The 25,232-nt window shown below is 43.1% G+C and overlaps 3 protein-coding genes across 7 annotated transcripts in view; all 3 read right to left on the bottom strand.

Annotated features, from left to right (window-relative positions):
- LOC104359793 (cytosolic phospholipase A2 beta) overlaps positions 1 to 10,886 on the bottom strand; it is a 65,732-nt gene extending 54,846 nt beyond the window's left edge. For 3 of the 4 annotated variants that reach the window (XM_032990044.2, XM_032990046.2, XM_032990047.2), the window contains exons 1-3: positions 8,280 to 10,886; positions 3,005 to 3,117; positions 1,758 to 1,943 (exon numbers count right to left, since the gene is read on the bottom strand). The gene's annotated coding sequence lies outside the window, so the exon portion shown is untranslated. The remainder of the gene's footprint in view (positions 1 to 1,757; positions 1,944 to 3,004; positions 3,118 to 8,279) is intronic. The other variant, XM_032990045.2, reaches the window with a different exon arrangement.
- Positions 10,887 to 10,971: 85 nt separating this feature from the next.
- LOC104359791 (acyl-coenzyme A thioesterase 1-like) lies at positions 10,972 to 15,888 on the bottom strand. Its single transcript, XM_009965618.2, has 3 exons — positions 15,045 to 15,888; positions 13,535 to 13,737; positions 10,972 to 12,242 (listed from the first exon to the last, which is right to left on the bottom strand). The coding sequence occupies exons 1-3, from the start codon at positions 15,496 to 15,498 to the stop codon at positions 11,640 to 11,642; spliced, it is 1,260 nt and encodes a 419-aa protein (XP_009963920.2). The 5' UTR covers positions 15,499 to 15,888; the 3' UTR covers positions 10,972 to 11,639.
- On the bottom strand, positions 13,656 to 25,227 carry JMJD7 (jumonji domain containing 7). 2 transcript variants are annotated; one of them, XR_006165141.1, is made up of 9 exons: positions 25,144 to 25,227; positions 24,287 to 24,440; positions 23,429 to 23,682; positions 22,562 to 22,618; positions 22,052 to 22,147; positions 20,274 to 20,350; positions 19,020 to 19,179; positions 16,733 to 17,336; positions 13,656 to 13,737 (listed from the first exon to the last, which is right to left on the bottom strand). XR_006165141.1 is itself a non-coding variant. In XM_032990065.2 (8 exons), the coding sequence occupies exons 1-8, from the start codon at positions 25,211 to 25,213 to the stop codon at positions 17,248 to 17,250; spliced, it is 957 nt and encodes a 318-aa protein (XP_032845956.2). In that variant the 5' UTR covers positions 25,214 to 25,227; the 3' UTR covers positions 16,716 to 17,247. The 2 variants fall into 2 exon arrangements, 1 of the variants encoding a protein (XP_032845956.2); XM_032990065.2 differs by lacking the exon at positions 13,656 to 13,737 and having other exon boundaries at positions 16,716 to 17,336.
- Between the last annotated feature and the right edge of the window lie 5 nt (positions 25,228 to 25,232).

Genomic DNA, 25,232 nt, shown 5'->3' with positions numbered 1-25,232 from the left:
CTCCTGAGTTTCTAAATCTTCAGTGGGGAACAACAAACAGAACGACACAAAAGTAAGAACTGGTGTCTCCACAGGAGCTGCAGTTCTTTCCATAAATCAACAAACCTCTTCCACCACTTAGCTGAACCTTTGACTTCTATCTACAGTACTCACAGTGTTCACTCATTATAACCATCCTAAAGATATCTTTAAGATCCCCAAGTGCTCTACGGAATTATTTGACTGCTAGGTCCAAAAGTAGCATCTTTTCAAAACTCTACTAGTTCCTCTCAGACTGCAATCTATTTCTTTCCCCCCCACACAAAATACTTCAGTTCCAGTATGTAAGTTTTTATTCTAAAAGAGGAATATTTCCTGAACATCTGTCTTAACAGAACTGACTGGAACTGTGTCATTTGCTGCCTGGTTAAATTTATTCCTCAATTTCCATCAAAAATGATGTACAAGGCATGTGCACATTCCAGAATACAAGAGGAGATACTGCATCCCCTCCTAAGGTATTCATACATTTGGTAAAGGAAGCCACAGGTTCCTGTACCTGTTGTCTGACTGTGGATATAACACATGAGTGGTGCATATCATTTAAAAGGATAAACAACCACGTGTTTAACACCTCATGAACCAGCCTATTTCAGGCAAGTGCACTTCATGCTGGGGAAAGAGAACCTGAATATGTAATTTCTTAGAATCTCAAGAAATTGGAAAGGGCCCTCAAGGTCATCTCATCCAAACACCTGATCAAAGAAGGACTAACTTCCAAAGTTAGATCATGTTGATCTTTTGGGGTTTTTTTCCAGTCAGGTGTTCACAGACAGTGATTCCACAACCTTTTTGGGCACCTATTCTAGTGGTTAACCACTCTCACTGTGAAGAATTTTTTTCTCTGTTTCCCAATTTTCCCATGTTGCAAACTCTGAATATTATGTGTTGTTCTTGCACTGTGCATTTCCTGCTAGTGGAATAGAGCACAAGAGCACACTCAGTCTGTATAACTTTTTTAATTTGGACATTTTTTTTTCCTTCAATAGTGTCTCAGCAGGTGTCAGTGGTTTAATTAGATGAACTCTGTCTCAAGGTCTGACTGTTTTGCCTACCTGCAGATGTAAGATAACCCAAAAACTGAATGAAGTAGCTCTTACCACCCTCCTCACTAGACTAGTTGTGAGTGTCTACCAGCCACCATGGCTCTAGCATGCAAATTATTGTGTAAAAGATGATCAGGTATTCAGTAGGAATCTCCTGTGTATGTGACCTTTCTTATTTAAAGCCTTGAACACTGTCACAATAATAAATTACCAACACACACTCCTGCACAGCCTGTTTCCTGTGTTTGTTTATAAGCATGTACCCATAAGAGGATTTTAACATTGATCCTGAACTTACAGGGAAGGGTAGCATGTGATTGTGGTTTTGAATTATAATCTATCCTATAGAAAACACTCAGGAAAGCTACAAAGGCTATCAGAACAATGAAAGGCTTCAGATGGCTTTACAGCATTAGCATTTACCTACTTCATATTACAAACAGGAATATGAATATTCACCCTAAAGTTGTAGCCAGATATAGTTTGACAGATACATCACAAAGATTTTTTTTAAATTGCATCTGCATATATTGTAAGAAAGGACATCATGGAGTTATTCAGAACAACAGTCCAATTGAGAGAATAATCCCCCCCCATGAATTACCACTTACAAACTTTTATTGCAAGACAAAAAAAAGCCCTTATTGGCAAACAAGGGCCTTCCAAACATACCTTTCACTGGAAAATAACATTGTCATGCTCCATGTTCTAACAAACAGCGCACGCTCCACTGGAACATCCCCGAAGCTAAAGCAGCATCCTCTCTCTTCGGTCTATTGGCAGCAGCCCAGAGCTGCATGCTGGGGATTTAAGGGAGGGTTTACTGAGAGTTGGTGCCCACATGTAGCAATCAGGTCTCTGTCAAGTCAGAAAGATACAAAAAATAATTAATTTTTCCTCTTTTAGGCATTGCTGCTTCTGTCACAAGTTATGGGAATGCTGCATGGAAAGACCCATGACTTGGTCCTGACTCTTAAATGCTACATGATGTCTGCACAGTTCAGCAGCTCCTAAGCCATTTTCATGTCCAAAACTGAAAAAAAGATTATTTCTCTTGTGTACACCTCATCTAGAAATTCTTGCCTCCAGGAATATCAGCATCATGTATGTTGCCCTGGAAAGAAGAAAGATGCATAGATTAAGTCCCTGATGTAACTGATGGACAATATATAGCTGTTTTCAGTTTAGAAATGGATGAGGATTTCCCCTTTATACAGTCACAGTCTGCTGAGCTTTTTAAGGCTACATTCAAAGAGATCTTAACACTCATTCATGGTGTGTTATATGTAGGTAAAGAAAAACCCCTAACCCACACAAGAAGCAAATGATGTGTCTTAAGGAAAATCTCTTCCACTTTGCTCATGTGTGCTTTCTTTACTAATCACTGCATGATTACTGCATTTTCTAACCGTTCATGATCACTGCAAATGAGCAAGCCCTATTTTCTCCTTTGCAGTTGCCGAGATATCTTTTCATTTTTCGTTTTGCAGTAAAGTGCAGAATTTAGGAACAAGTAGGCAGGGGATATGTGTCAGAGCATGAACACAGGGAGGCAGCCGGAGTGCACCTTGTCTGTTGAAGCAGGACTTGATATATGACTCCTAGAAGTCTGAAATAGGACTCCATTACAAGAATAACCAAATTCATAGCAAACATCTCACAAAAATAAGACTGATTTCTCTGCTTCAGCCCAGCAGACCATCTAGCCCAACATCCTGGCTATGACAGTGACCAAAGAAGAAGTCCAATGGAGAATGCAAGAACAGGACAAGTCTGTTGTGGTAATTCTCCAGAATACTCTTCCAGACTCTTGTCTGGGACTCTGAGAGGCAGAGGTAGTGTCTTTGAATTTAGTTAATCTTGATAGATTCCTCTTACAAACTTTTGTCTGATGCTTTTCTATTGCATCTAATCAGTACCTTGTATACTTAGATGATAATCCATTGTGAAGTGGGCTTGTTTGTGTGGCATCAGTCAGCGTGGGGTTCGTTCTCATCAACAAGGACTCTCTGAAGGCCAACGGAAAACACGGCTGACATGGTTGAAGAGAACGACAAATATATTTCATCTGTTTGCAGATTTAAATCTAATATTAGCAATATTCTGTCAGTAGCACAAAGTACCAGTACAGTAGTAGATCAGTATTCATGTCGCACTCAGTGCCTGGCAGGGAACCGCTGACTGGTCAGCAGGCCAAACGCACTGAGTCCAGCTCATACAATCATTCTCAAATTCAGCACAGCATCAAGGTGTGACTTCTAGGCCGCTGCTTAATGCTTGAATTTTTAGGCTCAGCATCCAGAATTCATAAACAAATGTAGCTTAATCAGTGCATGAATTTATCAGTATAACATCAACCTAATCTGCGTAGGAGATTCTCACAAAGAATTAGATCAGATGATTGAAAGATTTTCCCCTTCATCTCACTCCAAGCCAAACTGCATCACTTCCATACACCACTATGTACAAATTGCACTGTCGCCTGTGTACTTCTCTGATGTCACACAGAGAAGTAACCTCCAAATCACAGATGTCTCCCATTTTTCAAGTTCTATCACCAGAAATTGAAAGTTGGGCTGACTGGGTTTGAACAAGAATGCTCTGCAGATACCTGTGTTCTGCTAGTGTGATGCTGATGGCTTTCCCCAGACTTCTGTTCCTGCTCAGTCACAACAGTTGGTGTATTTAGCCAGCACTTGGCTCTGTACCCAGCCTTGGCTGTTCTGTGACCTACACCTCCCTTACACACAGACATGGTCAAACTAGCTGATGGTTGCAGGTGTTACTTTTAACTAAGTGCAACCTAATCAGTGTCACCTGCCTTCCTTTTGGTAACAGCAAACTCAACTTGAACAACATGCAAACAAGAGCCACCTCCAGGCTCCCTTGGTATAATTCTAAAATACTAAACACTACACTAGACCAAAAGTTAAGCTAACAAAAAATACTTCAAGTAAACCATTAGCACACTCTGAATGACCCATCTGAATGACCTATCACTCTTCTAATCACACTTTTTGCTACTGAGGTTCCACACATGTTGCAACTTTCCAGTGTTCTTCATCACATACAAAACATGCTGAATACAATCATTAGCCAATATAAATATATTTGTTGTGGTTTGGGCCTGATCGGCAACCAACCCCCGCAGCTAATCACCCTCCCTTCCCCCTCCCCACCTGGGAATGGGGGAGGGGATTAGAGGGGTGAAGGGAGACTCGCAGGCTGAGATAAGAACAGTTTAATAATGGCAATAAAACGAAAACAATAACGATGATGGGGGGAAAACAAAAAGAAATATATAAACAGGCACTGTACAGCGTAATTGCTCCCCACCCGCTGACCAATCCCCAGCCCGTTCCCGGCCGGCGACCCCGAGATACCAAGATCCCACAATCGCAATCCTGGAAGCGATAGAGCTCCTTCCCAACCACCCCTCCTTTATATAGTGAGCATGATGTTCCGTGATATGGAATATTTCACTGGCCAGTTTGGGTCAGGTGCTGTGGCCGTGCTCCCTCCCTGCTCCCTGTGCCCTGGCGCACGGGCAGGACATGGGGAGTCGGAGAGTTCTTGAAGTCTCGGTAGCAGCTGAAACCATCAGTGTGCTATCAGCATTTTTCCCATACCAAACCCAAAGCTAAATCCAAAACACAGCACTCATCTAGTCCCTGAAAAGGAATATTAACTCTATTTCAGCCCAAACTAAGACAGTATTGCAATACGTCCCACTCTCAGTGCTAGTAGCAGAGTATCCCCCTGTAGTTTTACAGCTCTTAGACTGGCAGAGATGTTTCATTGTACCAAATCCACCAATGCAAAGTTGTCTTTCTGACTGACCTAAAGGTAAATTGCCAGCAACAAGACCAGTTTGAGGTCATTTCTCAACAGGGCAACAATATTATCTGTTCTTCAACAGTCAAAGCATCATGGTTCTTCACTGCCAGTGTTATCATATGGCCTTCTGGCTTTGGCCTTATATATTGCTGAGAGTGGTCCCCCTCCACCAGCAGAACATGCAAAGTGTTGGGGTGACCTGGAATCAGAATGGCCTAAGTCATGGCCAGTGGGACAGGAGCAAGACTGTGAAAAAGGTAGAGAAAAAAGAGAAAGCAGACATTATGGCAAGGGTACAGATGGCAATAGAAAGAACAAGATTCCTAGGAGGCATGAAAGTACAGAGTTGCCCCCGCACATTGCTGATGTAAATGGAGCCTAGGAGGTCTCAGCTTCACAGGGAGTGGGATGCTGACTGTCAGGGAAGCAGTACGTGCTGGGCTGTTCCAGCAATCGGATGTGATATTTCTTATTTACTTACGAAAAGTACAGACCACTGACCTCTTCCCCTTCCACTACAACAGCAGTGATGCTGTCAGGTATTAAAGTAGTCTTCATGCATCCAGAAGACAAGTATCTCTGATCCGAAATGATCCAAAGACAGGAGGATGGCTTGAGCCAAAGCACATTGCAGCCAATGCCAAGGCTAGAAACATTATTCCATTTTGAGTTAGTGCTTGATGTTTGAGAACATCAGACTGACACTATCCAGGGACAGTCTCCTGCGGATGGCACAGGTTTATTGATTCAAAACTGCCTCACTGAATTCACAGCATATTAAAATGATGTCAGTGCATTTGAACTTTCTCTTCTAATTGAAGACAGAGATCTAAAACACATACTCTGTTCCTGTGTAGGACATGTTCCTTGAACCATCTATTCAGCTTGTCTCTTATCTGATACTCACATTTCACAATTTTCTCTCCACTATCTAATATCTTACTCTTTCAGGACCAGATCCACTGTAAACAGGGGCAGCACACGATGAGCCACTAAGCATTCACTCCATGGTATACAGAAACAGATGATAATTTAGAATCAGCTGGATTAGTTATTACAAACATAGTTAAAAACTCTGCTAGGGTTACTCAATTACCTTGGTTTGGCATAAGGCCATGCTGACGCTGACAGGCACAGTATCGCTCACCTCTGCTTCTCCTGATAACCCCATGCATGCTCCTGCTACTCCCTTCTCTGATCCAGCTGAACGTTTTAATCTTTTGTGTTGTTTTTGGTTTTGGTTTCTTTTTTTGCACAGTATTACCTCTCAGATAGATCAGCAAGCAACAAAAAGTCATGACCGTCACTTTGAGAAGCAAGATATTCTTAGAACAGTTAAAACTATACCTTTCACTACAGTGACTAATGCAGCCATAAATTTACAGTCTAAATACAAGATGTTACATGTTCAGTGGCTTAAGTTACTGAAAAGATACAAACCTAAATTAATAGAATGTAACTCATTTAATTATTTTTCTCTAAATGTCATCTAGAGTAAGGGCCCAGGCATTTTAAGGTTTAATGTAAATTTTGCATGGACAATTTTTTAAAACTATGAAAAACAGTGAGTTTTAGCATTTCTGTTTTTTGTCCTGGACAATGACAAATGGCAGTGATATTTTACAGTAAATGCTGCACAGAGCATTAGTTCATAGGAAACATTATTCTTCCTTCTAGCCAAACTTCAACCAAAATATCACTTTCTCTGCACTAATACTACATTTGGCTCAGATTCCATTTCTTAATCATGTGTATGGAGCAATAAAAAGTGCTGAATAGTGATTTTTTTCTGAAATGGTGGGATTATAAATTTCTTAGCAAAATACAAATATAACAAAAATTTTAACCATCTTTGTTTTCTCATTAAATGTTGGTCTTATCCCACAGCTTGATAACATATGGTCTGGTAATCTCATCCAGAGCAGGGTGGGCAGCAGGTCGAGGGAGGGGATTCTCCCCCTCTGCTCTGCTCTGCTCTGGGGAGACCCCCCTGCAGTGCTGGGGCCAGCTCGGGGGCCCCCAACAGCAGAAGGACACGGAGCTGCTCGAGCGGGGCCAGAGGAGGCCACGGAGATGCTGGGGGGGCTGGAGCAGCTCCCCTGGGAGGCCGGGCTGAGAGAGTTGGGGGGGTTCAGCCTGGAGAAGAGAAGGCTCCGGGGAGCCCTTCGAGCGGCCTCCCAGGGCTTAAAGGGGGGACAGGGAAGGTGGGGAGGGAAACTGGATCAGAGGGGTGGGGATAGGATGAGGGATAATGTTTTTAAACCGGAAGAGGGAGATTTAGATTAGATATAAGGGAGAAATTCTTCCCTATGAGGGTGGTTGCCCAGAGCAGCTGTGGCTGCCCCCTCCCTGGAAGGGTTCAAGGCCAGGTTGGACGGGGCTGGGAGCCCCCTGGGCTGGGGGAAGGGGGCCCTGCCCATGGCAGGGGGGTTGGGACTGGATGATCTCTAAGATCTCTTCCAACCCAAATCATTCCACAATAATGTATTAGAGAACTGAGTAAGATTTGAATTTTTAAAAAAAAAACAAACTCCCCAATCATCTTAAGACTTCCAAATACAGACAGTAAACAGAAACAGGCAATGGAGATAGGTCATATCTAAATTACACTGCGAAACGTATATTCTCATCTTTCACTACATTCCTTCTGTCCTGTGGCTGTGAAACAACCTTACTTGCAGAAGCCATCCAGAGACACTGCTTCTCCTGGGTAAGAAGCTACTAGTGTTAGAGGAGCACATTTGCATGAAATCTTGTTCAGCACAGTCCCCAGTAAAATTCTATTGAAGCCTCAAGTACCCACGATTTCTGCAGAGGCACAGTGCCTAATCCATAGCTACTTTCCCAAAGATGTTTCACCTCTTCTGTACCTGTGATTCACTTTTCTCTAATAAAGGCATTTTGCCAATTTTCATTCTGCAGTTTCCTCCAAGTTACACTGTACACGTACTGGTACATCTAGGTCTCCAGTAAAGAACATCAAGAGCTTTCTTCCTCAGCTATACACAGCCTAACAACACATATGGCAAAGTATTCGGAAAGAACCCTGTAACATTTTTCAAGAAGCCCTGACAAGTACAGAGGACATTGCTTCATGCAGTGTCCAAATGCTTCCAAACTGTTAGGAGTCCCTGGAACTTTTCATGCAGGATTACTAAATAGATAGGACAGCAGAATGGAGCTATGTAAAGGAAATCATCTGCATTGTGACATTGTGATACAGACAGCCCACAATGAAAAGGATAAACTGTGTCCCAAGGCCCCACAGCATGCAAACAGCCTGCTTCAGGGACAATTACTTTACAATAATAAGCTATATATACTTCATATAACTTAGATCACATTCACCCAGATTACCTTGGATTCATGGGGTCTGAGCAGTAAGCTTATAGTAGAGTTTAGAGACATTTCACTCAAGGACATGCTTTTTCACACCAGTTCTCTTCCTTTTGGGGTAATCTCCTTTCTGTGTAGAGACATCACAAGCTGAACCAGAGTAAAGAAGGAAATTTTTAAGTATGCACTGGCAAATCAGCAATCTCTATTGTTGCCCAATTCCAAAATAGCTATGGGAATTATCCTGCACCAAAAAACACTGCAAGATATAATTTTCTCTTACAATAAATTTGCTTATAGCAGCATAGGGAAATTGCTTCTCAGTTTCTTAAGAGACTTGTCACAAGAATTTCTCATTCTCATAATAGATATGTAGTGCAAAGTGCTACACAAAGGGATGACTGATGTAAGCATCAAACCGTGATCTTTCAGTTCAAGATAATCCTTTGATGCTCTATTTTATCTGAAGCACTTTTCAATTACAAGGGGATTACAAGAATAGCTTTCCTCATCCAATTTTTATTAGTTTTATCAGTTGTACATGGCATAGGCTCTCTTTTGCAGCTAAAGGTTTATTATCTTTAATTAAATAACAACTTTCACATTGTTCTTGAAAAATGTCTGTACTCTGTAAGCCTGGAGAAATTATATAAAGCACTCTGACTCTACAGGCTGCAAATTAATAGAATTTTTGCTACTAACTTGGAAAAAAATGTGATCTTAGCCCCATCTGTCTAAATCACCTCTTGAGCAGAAGAAGCATTAAGTAGTCAAAGTCTACAGCAAATCACTGAAGAACATGCCCAAGAACAAGCAAAAGCATTTTACTGAAGTTAGGCCATTTGCAATTATTTGATATTAGTCTCCCTTCAGTTTCCAGTTTTTACTTCCTGAAGGTAAGTTTCAAATTTGAGTTTAATTTTAAAAGGCCAGCTGATTTAAAAATAATTCCCAGTGCAACTAGGTTGGCTGGCATATTTTCCCGTTTGTGTGTGGCACAGAGGTGCTCAGCTAAATCAGCTTTTTTGGTCTTTCTTGACAGCTGTCATCCAAGTGATAAATAAGGGGTTTTTAACTGGGTAGTTTTCATTCCAGAGCAATGAAAAAGAGGCCCTGTATACTATTATCATCGATGGAGTCACCAGTCAGCTCCCTTCATCCTCTGGCTTCAACACTGTTTTCCTTGAACCTGATTGCTGAATGTGACAATGCAACAGACTGTACAAAAGCATCACTAACCACACTGTTGATTCACTGATGGAAAGTATTTTTCCTTTTAATAGTAGTTTCCTATAGACAAAGAAAATGTCTTTCCTCAGAAGCTCACAATTTTGTAATTCAAGGTATAGATCTGTAAACTGCCCACTGAAGGCTGAGAAAGTTTGTATTCCCCTCAGAAGGGATTAAAATGGATGCAAGTTATCCCACAGGCTGGAGAACAGAGTGTACTGCATAAGCCTCACTGTGTTCAGTAAAAAGAAAAGAACAGAATTACTCATACCACAGCTTTGTGCCCTGAGTCTGAGGCAAATGTGAATGGACAAGCCAGGTTTTTTTGACTGCTTCAATAAAATAGAAAAACGAGGGAAAAGAAAACGTCCCTTATTCAGATTGAACTCCTTAAATGTGTTTGACTTCCCTTGTTGCTAAACATTGTTCTTCTGCCAGGTCCCACCCACTCACTAAACACCTGAAACAACCACAGTCCATTCAGGACGTAGACACGTAGGGAAAAAAAAAAATAATGAAGAGGTAATAGCATAAAACTTGGTGGATGACCAGTACAGGTGAGCAGGAGCGAGATCTCCCCACTCTAATTGCTTACACCTTGAGCTAAGTGGTACCCATCTCCCATTTTGAGGAATGGCTGGGGCAGGAGAATCAGAAGTGGCACACTCTGCATTAGATGCATTGCATGAGAGAATCTGCAGCCCTTTGAGGCCCAACATGCTCCTTTTCAGTAGCCATTTCTCCCTGAAGTAAGAAAACTGAGGGCATGGTTCTGCCCTCAGCAGGATCTGAGCTCCTACCGGGCTCACGTCTCAGCATGAATTGGAAATGAGGGACTACTGCTCTTTCAAAGGCAAGGTTTTGCTTCCTCAGTGAAGGCAGAGCACCCCAGCTCCTGTTGGCTTCTGTGGTCAGAATGGAAGCCTTGATTTCTCCAGTAATCAAACTCTGCTCAGTTGATGCCATTTGATATCTAGAAAATGCCAGCAAGCTGCTGTGTGCCACCACCTCACAAATGCACGAGGTAGATCACAGTCATCCTTGGCAGATTTGGACCTCAGTGAAGGGTGAGATAATGCACATTCTCCCCAGCAGGCAAGGTCAGCCCTCTCTGAGGAGTGGTATTTCCTAGCTGTCACTGATCCCACAGCTGGCAAGGCCGTAGAGACAGCCCCCTCCCCAGGGCTCCTGGGAACTCAGCAGCAGCCGTGGCTTTCTTCTTCCTCCCCAAAACGGGGACAAACTGACTTTCTGCATTCAAAAACAGATACTTAGCACACCTATATCACCCCCATCCTGAGCACTGCACAGACCTCTGCTGCAAACTCCACCACTCCTCTTACCGATGGGAGGTAAGGACTTCTCTTTGTAAGCGCTTCAGCAAGGCAAAACAGCATCTTGTGACCACAGCAGGATTGCTGCCTATGTATTTATAGGCATAAAGACAGTTGAAGGCTTCATTCAGATAATTTTAAACTGTGCATACACATATACACATTGTATTTATTGAATAGTGCAGTGGAAACTTTACCCTGATATGTAACATCCAGAGTCAGTAGGAGATACAACCAGTGTAACCTGGGTAAGATTCACCTCTGCCTTTTGAGGTACCAGAAAAAAAATGTTACCACCACACGTCAAGTCAGAAGAGTGCCTCTTCACTTAGTTGAGATCAGAACTGCTGCAATCTTTTTGCTAAGAAGTGTGAGAAAATTATATACCAAGATGAAAGGTGAATATACTGGTGTGCTGTCCCAAGAAATTGTTGTTTACATCTAGGTTAGTTAGAGATGCAATACTAAGCAATTCAACGGAAAACTCCTGTGAGTGTATTCCCTGATACCAAAGGAGATGGTTGGAGATTGAGGGCAAAGACTGCTCAGTACAAACACAATCTGCATGACAGGATGCTGTTTTTATCTCAGATGACTACAGCCCACAGGCAGATAAGATGGTGTCAATCTACAGTGCAGCTGGGGCTCTGGCAACTAAACTTCATTTAAAAAAAATAGAAAATTATTTGGGGAATTACAATAAATCACTATGCAATAGTGGGATTTAGAGGAAGGCAGGCCAGGAAACTTCCAATGAGTTTAAAAGATTCAGTGAGAGCTGAAATAGCAACCCTGGTCATCATTTTGACAGCTTCCCCTACAGCTTGCTCTTAGGGATGTCCGAGTCCATCAGGTGTTGCCAGAAAAAGGCCTGTATCCTGCGCCATGCATCTTCTTGGGCTTTGGCATGTTCCCTCCACTGCCCTCCCCAATACACAAACACCCCAAGCACTTTGTGCATTGAAGCCTGGCACAAAGGCAAGTATGGTGGCTCCAAGAGGTGCCCTGCTCCAGAATAGAAGCAAAACTCCACTTCCCGTCCATACTGCTGAAGGCGCTGAACAGCATCTTGGCAGTAGAGGTCACTTTTCCAGTTCCTGTCATCCAGTCCGGACAGGAAGAGAAACTTGGCCAAGGACCTCTCCATGGGAATGCGACAACCCCAAGTTGCTGGGTCCCTGTGATCATCTAGGACATCGGAAAAATCTACTAGGCCAGAGTCTTCACTGGTCTTCATCCTCCCCAGATCATATGGGTGGGGAGGAACAGTGAAGCCATCCCCCTGCAGGGGAATGAAAGAATTAAAACCACTTCCAGATATGCTGACAGCTGCCTTGATGCCAGGTAGAAACGTGGCCATGGAAAGGGCTAGATCAGCTCCTTTAGACAAGCCCAAAACGCCAATCCCAGTATCTTTCACCTGAAACACAGTTATGAAAACAACCATTATCAACTAATCCTCATTTCCTGGGTTGACATAACTTCTCCAGTTCTGCCTGCTCACTCCTTATCTAAATAAAACCACCCATATTTTACCCCTTCCCTCTCTCTGTTCATGTAATATCACTCCCATATCTTATCCCTTTGCTGAGCCTCCACAAGAGTAACTATGAATTCTACATCTCCTCAACACTTGTCCTCCTGTAACACTTTTTCTTTCCAATGACCTCTATAGACAAAACCTCTTTGCTCCCTGCACATCCTGGCTAGACACTTGCTCTCAGTATCTTTTACTGCTCCAGTCTTCAAACACTCTCAATCTTCTCTCCTCAGGTCCTCTTTGGAAAATGACTTTTTCATGGATTTACTTGCATTGATTTTCTTTGATGCCATTGTTTTTTGATACTCTCCTGCAGCTGACCTGTTACCTTCTGTTTTGTCTTGGAACACAAAAGGTTCATTACACCTGAGGCTGAGTATGCCCAATAACTGTTTAAATCAACTTATTTATAGTGAAGGCTCTTCATACCATATTCATTTTGTAATGTGTGTCTTATAAGACACTCTGGAAGTTTCAAAGCTCTATGAGGAACAAGACAAACAAGAGAGGCTGAATTCTGCTCTCACACTGGCTAGGTTCCTGGTGTCCCCCTGCTGACATGAACTACATTAAGTAGCATTCCATTCAAAGTTTAAATGCTACTTCGTTTCTCTTGGTCTCTTCTGGCTTAAGTGGGATCTGTTGCTATAAAGTGTCTTTCTCATCCTACATACTTGCTCAAACACAGTCCCAGTTTCTTAAAGCATGGCACGCTCTCCAGTGCTACAACCGTAAGGGACTCTGTTGTCAGTGTTTTATTACTGTCTTGTGAAACTTACTCTGAATCAACAGCCTGTAACATCTCAGAAAGAGTAGAAGTCAATGGATTTCTTTCCCTTCTAAAATTTTGAAAGATGCAAAAGTAGGGGGAAAAAAAAAATGAACATTTCCTGCTTAAGCAGTTTTGTGCTTCTAGTCTGAGAAGTGCTTTGATTTAATCTTACACAAACACTGGTTTGCACATAAGATGCTGTGCAAAACCAGCCATCCAACTACTTGCAAAATGCGAGTTGAAGCACATGCTTTTCCATCTCTCAGATCATGCTGTCTTTCAGACAATGCTGTCTCCTTCTAACATCTCAGAAACTTAGTTGCATTCAGTGACATATAGCATTCCAATTAGAAAACTGGAAAACTTTCCAATGGGAAGACCACCATAAGTTGCCTCTTACCTGCTGCTGCTTTCGCAAAAAGTTCAGAGCTTCCTCAAAATAGCTCAGTTCAAGAATGTCTGGCATAGCTGGGATATCTTCAAAGGCCATGTAAGCAACAGCCAAAGTCACAAAGCCTCTGCTAGCCAGGAGACTTGCTCTGTACTCAACAAGACCTCCTCCAGATCCATACAAATCAATAAGTCCAGGGAAGGGGCCAGGACCTGAAATGAAAGGTATGTATATACATATATATATATATATATATACTCAAGGAGAAAAGTTTCTACAGTTGTCCTTTCAGTAGCACCCCCCCAGCACACATCAGGACAGTAGATATCAGAAGGAAATCATCCTCTGAAGCTTTCAACATAGGTTGTCATTCTCAGGCACACAGTCAGTGTAAGGACACTAATTTGGATATTTCTTCTCTCTCTTAGGAATTCATTATTGTAAGTTCACATATTGGGCATCCTTCTCCCACCAGGAATTTCAGCTGATGATAGCCTAGATGTTCTCAGGCCATTGGGGATCGATGAACAAACAGTATCACTGCATGAGCTGTGCTTCCATAGGAACTGTGCTAGCAGGTTTTCCAGGAAGCTGGGCTATGAAATGTACCCACAAAGGCCAGCACTGACCTGCACTGATTCAGGCTTCAGTATGATCTGCGTAACTACGCCTGGGCTTCTCAGTTCTCTTCCTGCAGCCATAGGACTTTCCTCTCCTGATGCTGCTCTGCCCATTCTTACAGTCAGACTTCCCTTAGAAGATTTCATGTCACAGCAGCTGCAAGGGACTTTTTATTCATTACAGAGCAAGATACCCACGTTTAAGTACTGCTTAGGGAACATAAACAGTTTAGGGTTCAGAGCAGCTTTACACAGGATCCAGTCTCTGTACGGAGCTGTGGAACATGACACCTGTTTAATTAAAGACCTTGCTTTTCTCATTTGTCTATCATCTTCCTAAGTATCCTGTGCAGTCAAACTGCTCAACCAGGTAAAGACTTTCCTTAGCCAGAGAGACAGAGAGACAAGTGCAGAGCCTGCAGGAAGATCCGTGGCAGCTGCTGGAGCAGCCCAGGCTGGCTGCAGCCCGAGTCCAGTGCTCCCACCACACCCTGTCACTTCTCACTCCACAGACAGAGCTGTCACACCACACAGCTCTGACAGAGAACAGGGGCCTCTTTGTCCCATTAGCTAAACAGAAAAGATAAGAAATAAACACACCTTTCCCCAGAAATCTCACCGCAGGAGAGGTCCTGACCCTCCTCAGCTAGAACAAACAGGAGATACCTCGTTTCCTACTGCTGATGCCCTGCCTGCACCCCCCTGCTCCAGCACTTGACCCTTCTGGGCAACACTTGCTCCTCCCTGCTCTGTTGTGAGGACCCAAATAGCTGGGCCAAGCACAGGCCAAGGGAACCATTAGCTGAGGGTTTGCTCCGGGTTGCCAAGTGCATCCAGGGGCCATGTGGCACATGTGGTGTATATCACACCTGGAAAACCAGAATGGAATTAAAACTCACCAGGAGGGAGGAAGAGGGTTGCTTTCAGACGACCTTCTCTGACTGAAATCCTCTTCACCCCCTCTCCTAAAAACCACCGTTCATTGGTGCATTTTCCCAGCAAGCGGCTCATGTCCCCATGGCCCTCATACACTTCCAAATCCACGCAGAAAGGGGTCAGGACGTTCCTCTTTGCCAGGCGCTTATAGGGCGCTTTAGACTGCAGAGACCACAGCAGCCCCATCGGCTCCACTCCCAAATAGCTGCCCCCCAGCGCTGGGGAGCGGCTGAGGTCCAGCTCCCCGTCGCTCCCCGCTCTGTACCGAGCGTGGGCTTGGAAAAGCTCCCCAGTCTCGTCCACCAGGCTGGCTCGGAGGGTGACCGCCTGCTGCGGCAGGAGACCGGCCACGCAGATCTGCACGGGGTCGTCAAACAGGCACCGGGGGGAAGGCAGAACCGCCACCCGCACCGCCATCCCAGCTCTGCTGGCGGGGAGGTGACCTGCCCTTTTGTGGGGCTGCGTGGAACAGGAATGCCAGGAGCCTGTCACCTCTCAGGCTTAAAACCTCAGCCCAAAGTCCAGGAGGAGCCACTGCGACTGCTTCCTGCGGTCAACAAGCACGGGCTGCCGGGAGAGGTAGTTCAGAGCACGCCTCCACCCAGACACTCCGGCTCAGAGGTTGTACACCACCACCAGCTGCTTCCACAGACGGAAGCTGTCATTTGTTCCTGGCATGTCGTCTTACTTTTGATTAGAGAGAGAGATTAAATCCAAAAAAAAGTCACAAAAAGAGATACACAAATCGGCTTTCCCCCCGACTGTGGGAAAGTCCAGATCTGACTGCAGAACTGGCTTGGGCACTTTTGCCAGGGCACAGTGAACACAAACAAGCTGGAAAGCCTTAAGTAACATGACATCCTAACCTAGCCGTGAAACAAAGCTAGCCCTTAAGTTTTCAGCAATCTTTGGACAAGCACCACAAAGTAAGATGATGCTTTATCCTTTAACTATGTTTCTTTAAAAAAAAAAAAAAACAAAACAAAAAAAAAAAAAACAGACAAAGTAAAAGAATGATTATATTTTTCTTCATAATAATCAACCTTGTCTAAAGAGTATCTGCATTTTCCTAATTAATGCATGGATAATAAATTTCCCCCCATATCACTAATGTTTCTAAGGAACTGTTTGAAGATTTTACAATAAATACCAACTTTTGGTTTTAATAAAAAACACTACTACATTTTTGTTTGCAGTGTTCATGTATTTAATAGCCTTCTAGTCCTACCCTGTGGGTCTGGGACATGTGAGTAGTCTCATCCCATTCTGTAGAAATACAAATGGGAATTAAGGCTGAAGAAATAGGCTCCTGGTTCACTCAACCTGCCTGATCATGCACTAGGCAGCAATTAATGGCAAAGGAATGAACAAATCAATGAGCCTACAAGCTGCAGAATCACATGTCATGCCACAAGACAAGAGGTGATGTGCAGGTAAAGCAACCCTAAAATCACCACTCGGGATGTAAGAGGATGCAGCTACATTTAAATACAATGGTGGAAAGAAATAAAAACCAGCAATAAAAACACGTAGCTTAACACTGAAAACAGCCAGTACTGACTTTTGCATGTCCTCCTAGATGTCCTCCACCCATCACATCATTTGAAAAAAAAAGTAAGAAATTAGTACAGAAGTAAGCTTTTAAACTGACCTTTTATTGCAGGAGTTGTAATTTCTCACCACCAAAACACCACAGCCACTGAACTTAGTGAATTACAACCAGACAGGACTTTTGCCTTAAGCGGAAGGCAGATGTTGGACTGATGCAGCCTGATGCACAGGTGGGTGGCAGAGCAGATTCTTCCTTGTCTGCCTGGGTTGTTACAAAACCAACCTGTAGATCTGAACAGTCATGGCTTCTGGTTCAGGACTTCCAAAACCTGGACTGCCTCTCTTCCAAATTTATTTTGTTCACCGTCACTGAGGCAACATGCAAAGACTTAAAAACGCTATTATCAAACCTTCTAATTACAAGCCACAATATCTGTCCAATTGATCGGGACTCTGAAATCAAGCAAAATAGCCATGATCTGTTTGACAGATGTTGCTGAGGATAATTTAATGTTCAGTTCTTTTCACCTGAATCATGTTTGTACTCCAGTCACAGATGCTGATGGTTGTACCACATCAGAGACAGAGATCACAAGCTCGAGTCTCCCACCTCTGCTATGACACTTTCATGGCTTTTGTGAGACAATCTAGTAGTTGGTAATAGCTGTACTTAAGGTCATATTCCATGTCATACCAATAATTCACTGAGGAGAGAAGAAAAGGGAAGAACATTTCTAAGGCTAGCATGTAATGATTTACAAACGTGTTCATAGACTGCTTTACACAGTTCAGCTAGTACAGGCTTTTCCTTACTACTGACTGAACTTTGAAATGAGCAAATCTTTGACAACAGCCAAAAATAACGTAAGCAAACATTAGAGTTCTTTAACAGTGCTGCCAGTGCAACTCTGTCTTAACCCAAATCAACTCCTCTTCAGACTCTGTAGCAGGGGTTCCCTGGAGCAGAAGCTGGCAAAACGTTTAGGAACAGAAAATACATGCATCTATTTAGACCAAAAATACCAAATACACTGCAAAGTTTAATAGCTGGATAGGAACCGGTTTAAGGAACCAGATAGGAATAAAAGTTTAATATCTGGACAGGAACTTCCTTTCCTCTGAATGCGTAAAGGATGGCAAATTCACCACTACTTCGCAGTGGTCATCAATTAGACAGTGCTTTAATTCTGCATCTCAATTTAGTTTTGGTGCAGATCTCCTAGAAAAAATAAGCCAGGCAGTACAATATTGTACCAACAGTTCTTGGAGAAGGATATACTCTAGGTTCAGACATTCACTGAGCCAGACCCAGAGAATATTGATTTTTCAAGTGTATACAGATGGTAGGGCAGTTAACAGACTAAATGCCAAATAAACTCATCAACACTTCAGCTTTTCTGCTAGTCAAAGAGTGGCTGGGGGGTTGCAACTGGAAACAACTCTACTTCCAAAAAATCTTTAAGGACTGATGCAGCAGTATTGGGAAAAGACAATCAGAAATACTGCTTTATTGGTAGCTTGTCTTTTTATTACAGTATCGCAAATACTGAAAAAAAAAAGGGCTTGCAATATTTGCAGTGTTACAACAAATACTAATGCTGTGTTGTTCAAAATACTATATTTACTCTTCCTGGGCAGATAGGATTAATTCCAGGTAAAGTCATCAACAAGCCCTTCCTCAAACCTTGCAAAACTTACATGACATGACAATAATACTTTGCACCATTCCCACCCCTCTACCTCCACCAAATGAGCAATGCCTGACATTTTGGAACTCTTGTGGGGAAGGAAAAAAAGAGATAGAGACAGATGACGATAAATCCTACAAAGAAAGAAATGACAAGACTTTTGATAAGTACAGGGAAACAGTAACACAAGCATAGGCTTATTAGCAAGGTAAGAGACTGGGTCAGAGCAGATTCCAGCTCACATGACAACAGAGTACCTTCTACATTGTGTCTACATCCATGCCTAAAACTCATATACTTTCTGGTTTCCTTTTCATCCCCCAGATCCTTTTTTGCAGATGTGATGACAACACATAAAACATGCAGTTTCTTTGTGAAAGGTGACCAATTTGCTGTTAGCAGGCTAGGCAGACAAACTGCTTAGCTCCATGTCATAAACAGAAACTGGATCATGATCACTGAATTAGTTATCCTTCTCCAGACTTGACAAGTAGAAAGACTTTTTCTTCTGCTACATCCCTAGCACTTGTCAACGAGGCTATGAATTATATGCAAAAGATTGACAAGATTATTATTTCATCCCAAGGAGAGGCAGATGATCTTAAGAGACCTTTGGTCCCAGTTATGCTTTGCTGTGGGATATCCAGCCGCACACCCACCACAGTTCAAAAACATATTTGGAAATACTGTGCATTTTACCTGCTATACAGCCATGTGATTGCTGAACATGATGGAACCAGAGAGAAGGCAGGTATAACATCTCACCAGGTTTCACTGTACACTGCAAAGGTTTTGCCTGAGCATACTCTGGATACTGTTCCAGATTTGGGTTCAAGGGGTCCAGGGGGATCCAGGGCACCTAAAAGCAAAACAGTATCTATATGGTACTGACCCGGACAAAAAAATCCAGCAAGCTTCCCAAAAAACAACTGATAACAAAACTTACTAGGTTACAAAACATGTGTTTTGCCTAGCAAAACAAGCACAGGTACACAGCTTTCCACATTCAACTGGGAGTAGGTCAAGGGTGCAAAAACTTGCCTCCTTCAGTGAAACATTTCTAATTAGGTAAAAGGTGCTACATGTCAGCCATGAAATTTCAGTCTTGTGACATACTTTCAAAACACCTCCGGCCCCTTAAGTCGCTTGTTTCTCCTACATTCAGTACTTGAGTATTTTATTTGCACCATTCTTTAGAAACTCCTTTCTTCTTCTAAAGCTCTCTGGTCTTATTTTATTCACAGCAGCTAAAACCCCCCTTCCTACTGGGAAATCCCCCTTGCCTGCATTAATTTCTTCTGTGCCCTGTACAGAGTTACAAACCTCAGCACTCCACCTGACTGCACTACAGGAAAGCTTCCGTGAGATTCGATGAGCACCACTTTGGAAACAGAGAAATAGCCCCAGCATAAATTCAGCTGTAGCATTAGTCACACATTTCAGAGGCAAAAGGGGAGAGATTACATATAAAACGCTACTGAGTTTTTGTAAAGTGCCTCCAGATCTATATATTTTAATCAAATAAACATTGCTACAACTAAGAAAACATAATTTATTCCGGAGACAGTTATGTTTTATTGCACTGGGTGATACTGCTGTAGAGCAAAATCTAGCCCTGAGCAGAGGGCCAAAAATGAATGCAGAGGAGTCTATTTCAGTCTTAATGAAATCAATGCCTTTATTGTTGATTCATTTGAAAGTCCTCTATTGGATCTATTTATGTTTGGTGCAAGGGAGACAGTTTATGATATCAATGGTTTCAGGTGTGCAGTAAGAAACTTTTCTGGAAGCTGGGTATCCTTTGCAAATAGTAAAATAGAAGTGAAATATCTGGGCATTCTCTTTCCAGTAATGAAGGATTTCTAAGTATCTGTCAATATGCTCGGTTTGAGGGCTTAGAAGTGCCCAAAACTATCTTTACTGTATTGACTGTGTTTTTCATATACTTTTTACCTTATCTGCACTCTTCTCATCCACAATTTCAAATGAGCCATCTTCTGATATGTGGTAGGTTGCTGGCTGATAGAGCTCTGGAACCACAGAAAGAATTAAATGACACATCTCAGAGTAGTGCTCAGAGAAACTAATGGCAGGGCATGTCACACTTTCACCAAGTAAAAGAAAAATTAAGACAAAATCATTTTCAACTTACTGTCCTCACTGTCCTTCCCTTTGGCCATTTCAAATTTTATCCAGTTTCTTAACTTTTTATTTATTTTTTTTAAGTCAGTCTGAATACTGAGCTGCCTTCCTGTTTGGAATTCCAACCTTCTTTCTTCACAGAAATTATTCTCCTCAAAACCCATTTTACTCCTGGTCCTATTTTGTTCCAGTAACTGTCTTGTTTCCCTTTCAGAAGTCATAAATGCATCCCTGACTTACACATTGTTATATATTCTGGTATTTCTTCTTAGGTCAGTCTAACAAGATAGCACTCACAAGCATTATCAGTGACTTGTGGCAAGCTTTTCACTTCTAATTTTATCTGGCAGGGCTCATCAACTGCTTCAGATACTGCAGGTTGCTCTTCTTTCATTGCTTCACCATGTAGTTTTCTAAGCCCTCCCTTGAGAGAGTTCCCCTTCATTAACACGATGTTCAAAATGATGAAGTCATCTTTTTACTACACTCCATAAAAAGTAAGCATTATTTCTCTTCTATGCTTTAACAGTAACTTGTTTTACAAAGTATGACTCTTATGACATACATGTATTTCATACATTCACATACATATGACACCACCTCTCTGTGAAGAAAGGCTGAGACAGATGCGGTTGTTCAGCCTGGGGAAGAAGAAGGCTGTGGAAACCTTATTGTGACATTTCAATATATAAAGGGGGCTTATAAGAAAGACAGAGAAAGACTTTTTACCAAGGCCTGTAATGACAGGACAGGGGGCAACAGTTTCAAACTGAGAGAGGGTAGATTTAGACTGGATAAAGGGAAGACATTTTTTATGGTGAGGGTGGCAAGACACGGGATCAGGTTCCCCAGGGAGGTTGTAGATGCCCCATCACTGGAAGTGTTGAAGGTCAGGTTGGATGGAGCTTTGAGCAATCTGGTCTAGTGAAGGGCAGGGGGATGGACTAGATGATCGTAAAGGTCCCTTCCAACCCAAACCATTCTGTGATTCTGTGACTTCAAGGATGTAAACAAAATAAAGCCAGTATAAATAAAATATTGCAGCAGCACACATATCTAGGCAAAATTGTATTAGTGTCCTATAGCACTCTGCATTCACTTAATCTGAAGGTTTGAAAGTCAAGGAGTGGGAAAATAAAGTCTTATTTTAGGAGCCATAAAGTTAAGCTGTCCATCTTCTGGATGACACTGCAATATAACAAACCATTACTGTGCACTTAGGAAAGAAAAATAAAGAAATAGAAAACAGGCAGTGCAAAATAATGCTGCCATAATCTCTTTTTTCATTTCTCCAGTTTTCAGAGATTCACTTTGTAATTGAATATTTCATTAAATTACAACTTATTTTTCAGCTTCCTGGCTTTTTTTTTTTTATAGAGAAAAGAACAAGCAGGCAGAATCCAAACCTGTTAAACATCAAAGGTGACATGCTACAATACTGACAAGATACTTAAATAATTTAAATATCCTAAAGCTGAAGAGACTGACGTACCAACGAATCTATTACTTTACACAATATGGAAAACCTGACAATATTTTAGTCTCTCTTCCTTCCAACCTTCAGACATATTGCATAGTAAATTAAGTACCATATGGGATGAAGGGACGGTCACTCGGTGGATGCAGCAGAAAATGTTTCTCTCCAGATATCACACAGTACAAGTTCTCATAATGATCTTTATGTACTAGGATTGAGAAAAAAAAAGAGATGTGGAGAAAGAATGAAAATCAGTGTTATTTCATTCTCTATATCAGAAACTACAGTAAACTGGAAGTGTCAGCTTGTGCTTTTATTATCAGGCTGCTTGCTCCTCTTGTGGCCAGTGGGTGTGGAAAGTAACAATATCATGTTATAGCAAACGTATTCAAGGAAGCAAACCATCAGTGCCTTGCTTGACACAATGCCAGGTAGATGCACCCAGAGACACAGCAGCAAAAGGTTTCAGAAGCGCAGGAGAAAGAATGAAAAAAAGCATGTTCAAATAGAACTGCCTTGACAGAGAAAACACACAGTCCTACTGAGCCACTAACTCAAAACAAGCCCGCTTAAACCTGTGCTGAAAGCACACAGAAGACATACAGCGTCATACGATACATACAAGATGTCACAGCAGCCGCTTCCCCAAGCCAGAAATTCACAGCATCAGGCTTCTTCCCTGTATGGTTAGGGAATATAGGAATGTTGTCAACAAAAACAGAATTTGAAGTGTGATGTTTAAAAGCACTTCAAATAATTTTCTGCCAAATTCTGTCCTTCAACTTCCTGTGTAACTATGACAGGTTTTATTGCAAATAGCACTCTGAGCAACAGTAACCTCCTTCTGCACTGGAAGCCACAGTGGTGCCCATCAGACTTCAGGACACAGCATTATCCAGCCCCAAATCGACAGTTACAAGCCTTTGTTTCCACATTCTTAATCCCTAAAACTTAGTTTACAAAAAATCTGCAGCACATCTACCTACAGTCGCAAAAAGGTGAGATCACAGTAAATCATTTTTATTGACATTTTAAGGAAAGGCATGCTGTAAAACAGAGAACAGCTGAAATAGAACAGTGTTTAACTAGAAACAAACATCTGTAATTTTACCAAGGGGGGTGGGGGCTGTGTGCTGTTTTGCTCATTTGTTATGCTAGCTTTGCTAGCAACAGCATGAATCTGAGCTGAAAAATGACTCTAAATCAGAGAAAATCCACTATAAAGAAGTGATATATGGCACTGTCACCACATTGTTTCAGTTGTGATGGTCCTAATACACAACTGAGATACTGATTCTGCAGTAATACAAACCCAAAACTTAGACTAGTCTATTATTAAGTATTTTACCACTTCTGCTTTCTAAAGGGATAAAACCAAACTGAGCTGTGGCACCCAGAAACAGGACAAACATTTATCATGTACCTAGCATGATCATTTTAAAGATCCATACAAAATATTTACTGCATACAGGAGAAACAGAAGGTTTACCAAGTGCCTCACTCATCCATGGTATATCAGGCTGCACATCACAGACAAGTTCAGGGAACTCCTTGGTGAGGTTTGAACACTGCTTCTGCACATAGAATACGCTGGGAGAGGTCACTTTCTTCTCTACAATGTCCAGAAAGTCCATGAAAGGCATTTGGCGCTCCTCTGGCATGACAAAACGGTCCTGAAACACCGCATCCGCGTAACCATTTGGTGTTACTGCCACACTCACTACCTTGGGACCCACTACCTCCCTGCAAAATAAATCATAGGTTTATAGGCAGACCTGTGATTGGCCCACAGATCGGACACTGGTTACTTTAAAAAGGTTTCATGGGCAGCAAAAATAAGAAGCCTGGCTTTCCATGGATGGGTGTCTCTAGACTAGAGTTTCTACCGTCTGGTAAGGACTCTTGCTCCAATTGCTCCCTGCAGTCAAGGCAACTGTAGTATCTTTTACCTCTCAACTCTCTCCTGTCCAACAGGTGAGCTCACAACAGAGCAAACAAGGTGTACTCTGACAAACAAGTCAGTCTGTTCTTACAGAGCTGCAGCCCCACTCCAACTGGGAGGCACTGGGCAGAGCACAGCAGTCAGACTGGGTTTTGATAGCCTGAGCTTGGCTGCACACAGCCAGAACACCCACCCCTCTGACTGCATCGGAACCGGACAGGACAGTACGCTTGCCAGAAGAAATCTATACATCAGTTTTAAACACGGTGGCAAAACTGAACACTTTCATAGAGCAGCGTGGAGGAATCTGAGCTAATTTTACAGGTAAAAGCGAAGATTAACATGGGCCTTTTACTGAGGTCAACCAAAACTGACCACCAGCCCTGCTCCAAAGCTTGTTCATACCTGAGGTAAGCTGAAGTCCATTTCTTCAGAGCCGGCCAGTGGCTGATGGCATTCTGAATTATACAAGGTTTGTTCGGACTCACCCATTCTCGATAAAACTCCAGCGGGGACGGAGGCCTATCAAGATAGGGTATGGAATCTGTCCACCCCAGCTCTGTCCAGGCAAACAAGAAAACAGTTTCACTTGGCATCCTGAGAGAAGGGCTCTGCCAGCACACCTGCTGGCTTCCAACCCCACACCACCGGACCCCCACTGACGGCAAGAGGTGTCCCCCCAGCTCCAGAAATGGCTCTGTGAAAGCCCAGGGGCTGTCAGGGAGGGTTTCTGTGCCAGATTGGTGCCTCGGGCCCTTGCCCTGCCACTCTCCTGCTGTCAGCCACTGCTTGTCCCACGCCATGGGCCCACAGGAGAGCACAGACCTCACCCGGGATACAGAGATGACACCACAAGAAGATTTTTGGAAGTGCTTTGTTTTGCTATTTTATACAAAGCCCCATAACCTAAAAGGGCTGTTTTCTCAGGTTTTGGTTTCTTTTTTTTTTTTTTTTTTTTTTTTTTTCTGCAGCAGCCGTTCTGATGCTTCTATACCTGGGAAACATTTAAGCTGAAAACATGGTGCTCCGGTTGAACCCACGCAGGACGCCCTTCGCTGCGGCCCAGCCGCGCTGAGGCAACCGGAGTCCCGAGTTTTTCTTCCCGGTCCCGGCCCAGGCCGCAGCGCCCGCCGCTGCAAGCGGGTTCCCCCCACCCCACCCCACCCCTCCGCGGCCTCCCCGCTTCCCTCCGGGCGGCCAACCGCCCCCTCCGCCTCCCCCGGGCCGCCCCTTCCCCGCTGGGCCGCGGCCCCGGCGCTCACCGCGGGCCTCCCGCGGGAAGGCGGCCAGGCAGCCCCTGAGGGCCCGCAGCGCCGCCGCCGCCTCCGCCATTCCCGCGCCGCCGCCTCCC

The sequence above is a fragment of the Tyto alba genome, unplaced genomic scaffold (assembly GCF_018691265.1).
Source record: "Tyto alba isolate M040663 unplaced genomic scaffold, T.alba_DEE_v4.0 Super-Scaffold_18, whole genome shotgun sequence".
Taxonomy (NCBI): Eukaryota; Metazoa; Chordata; class Aves; order Strigiformes; family Tytonidae; genus Tyto; species Tyto alba.
Note: the sequence above shows the minus strand (reverse complement) of the source record. Positions and strands in the feature narration are given on the sequence as shown.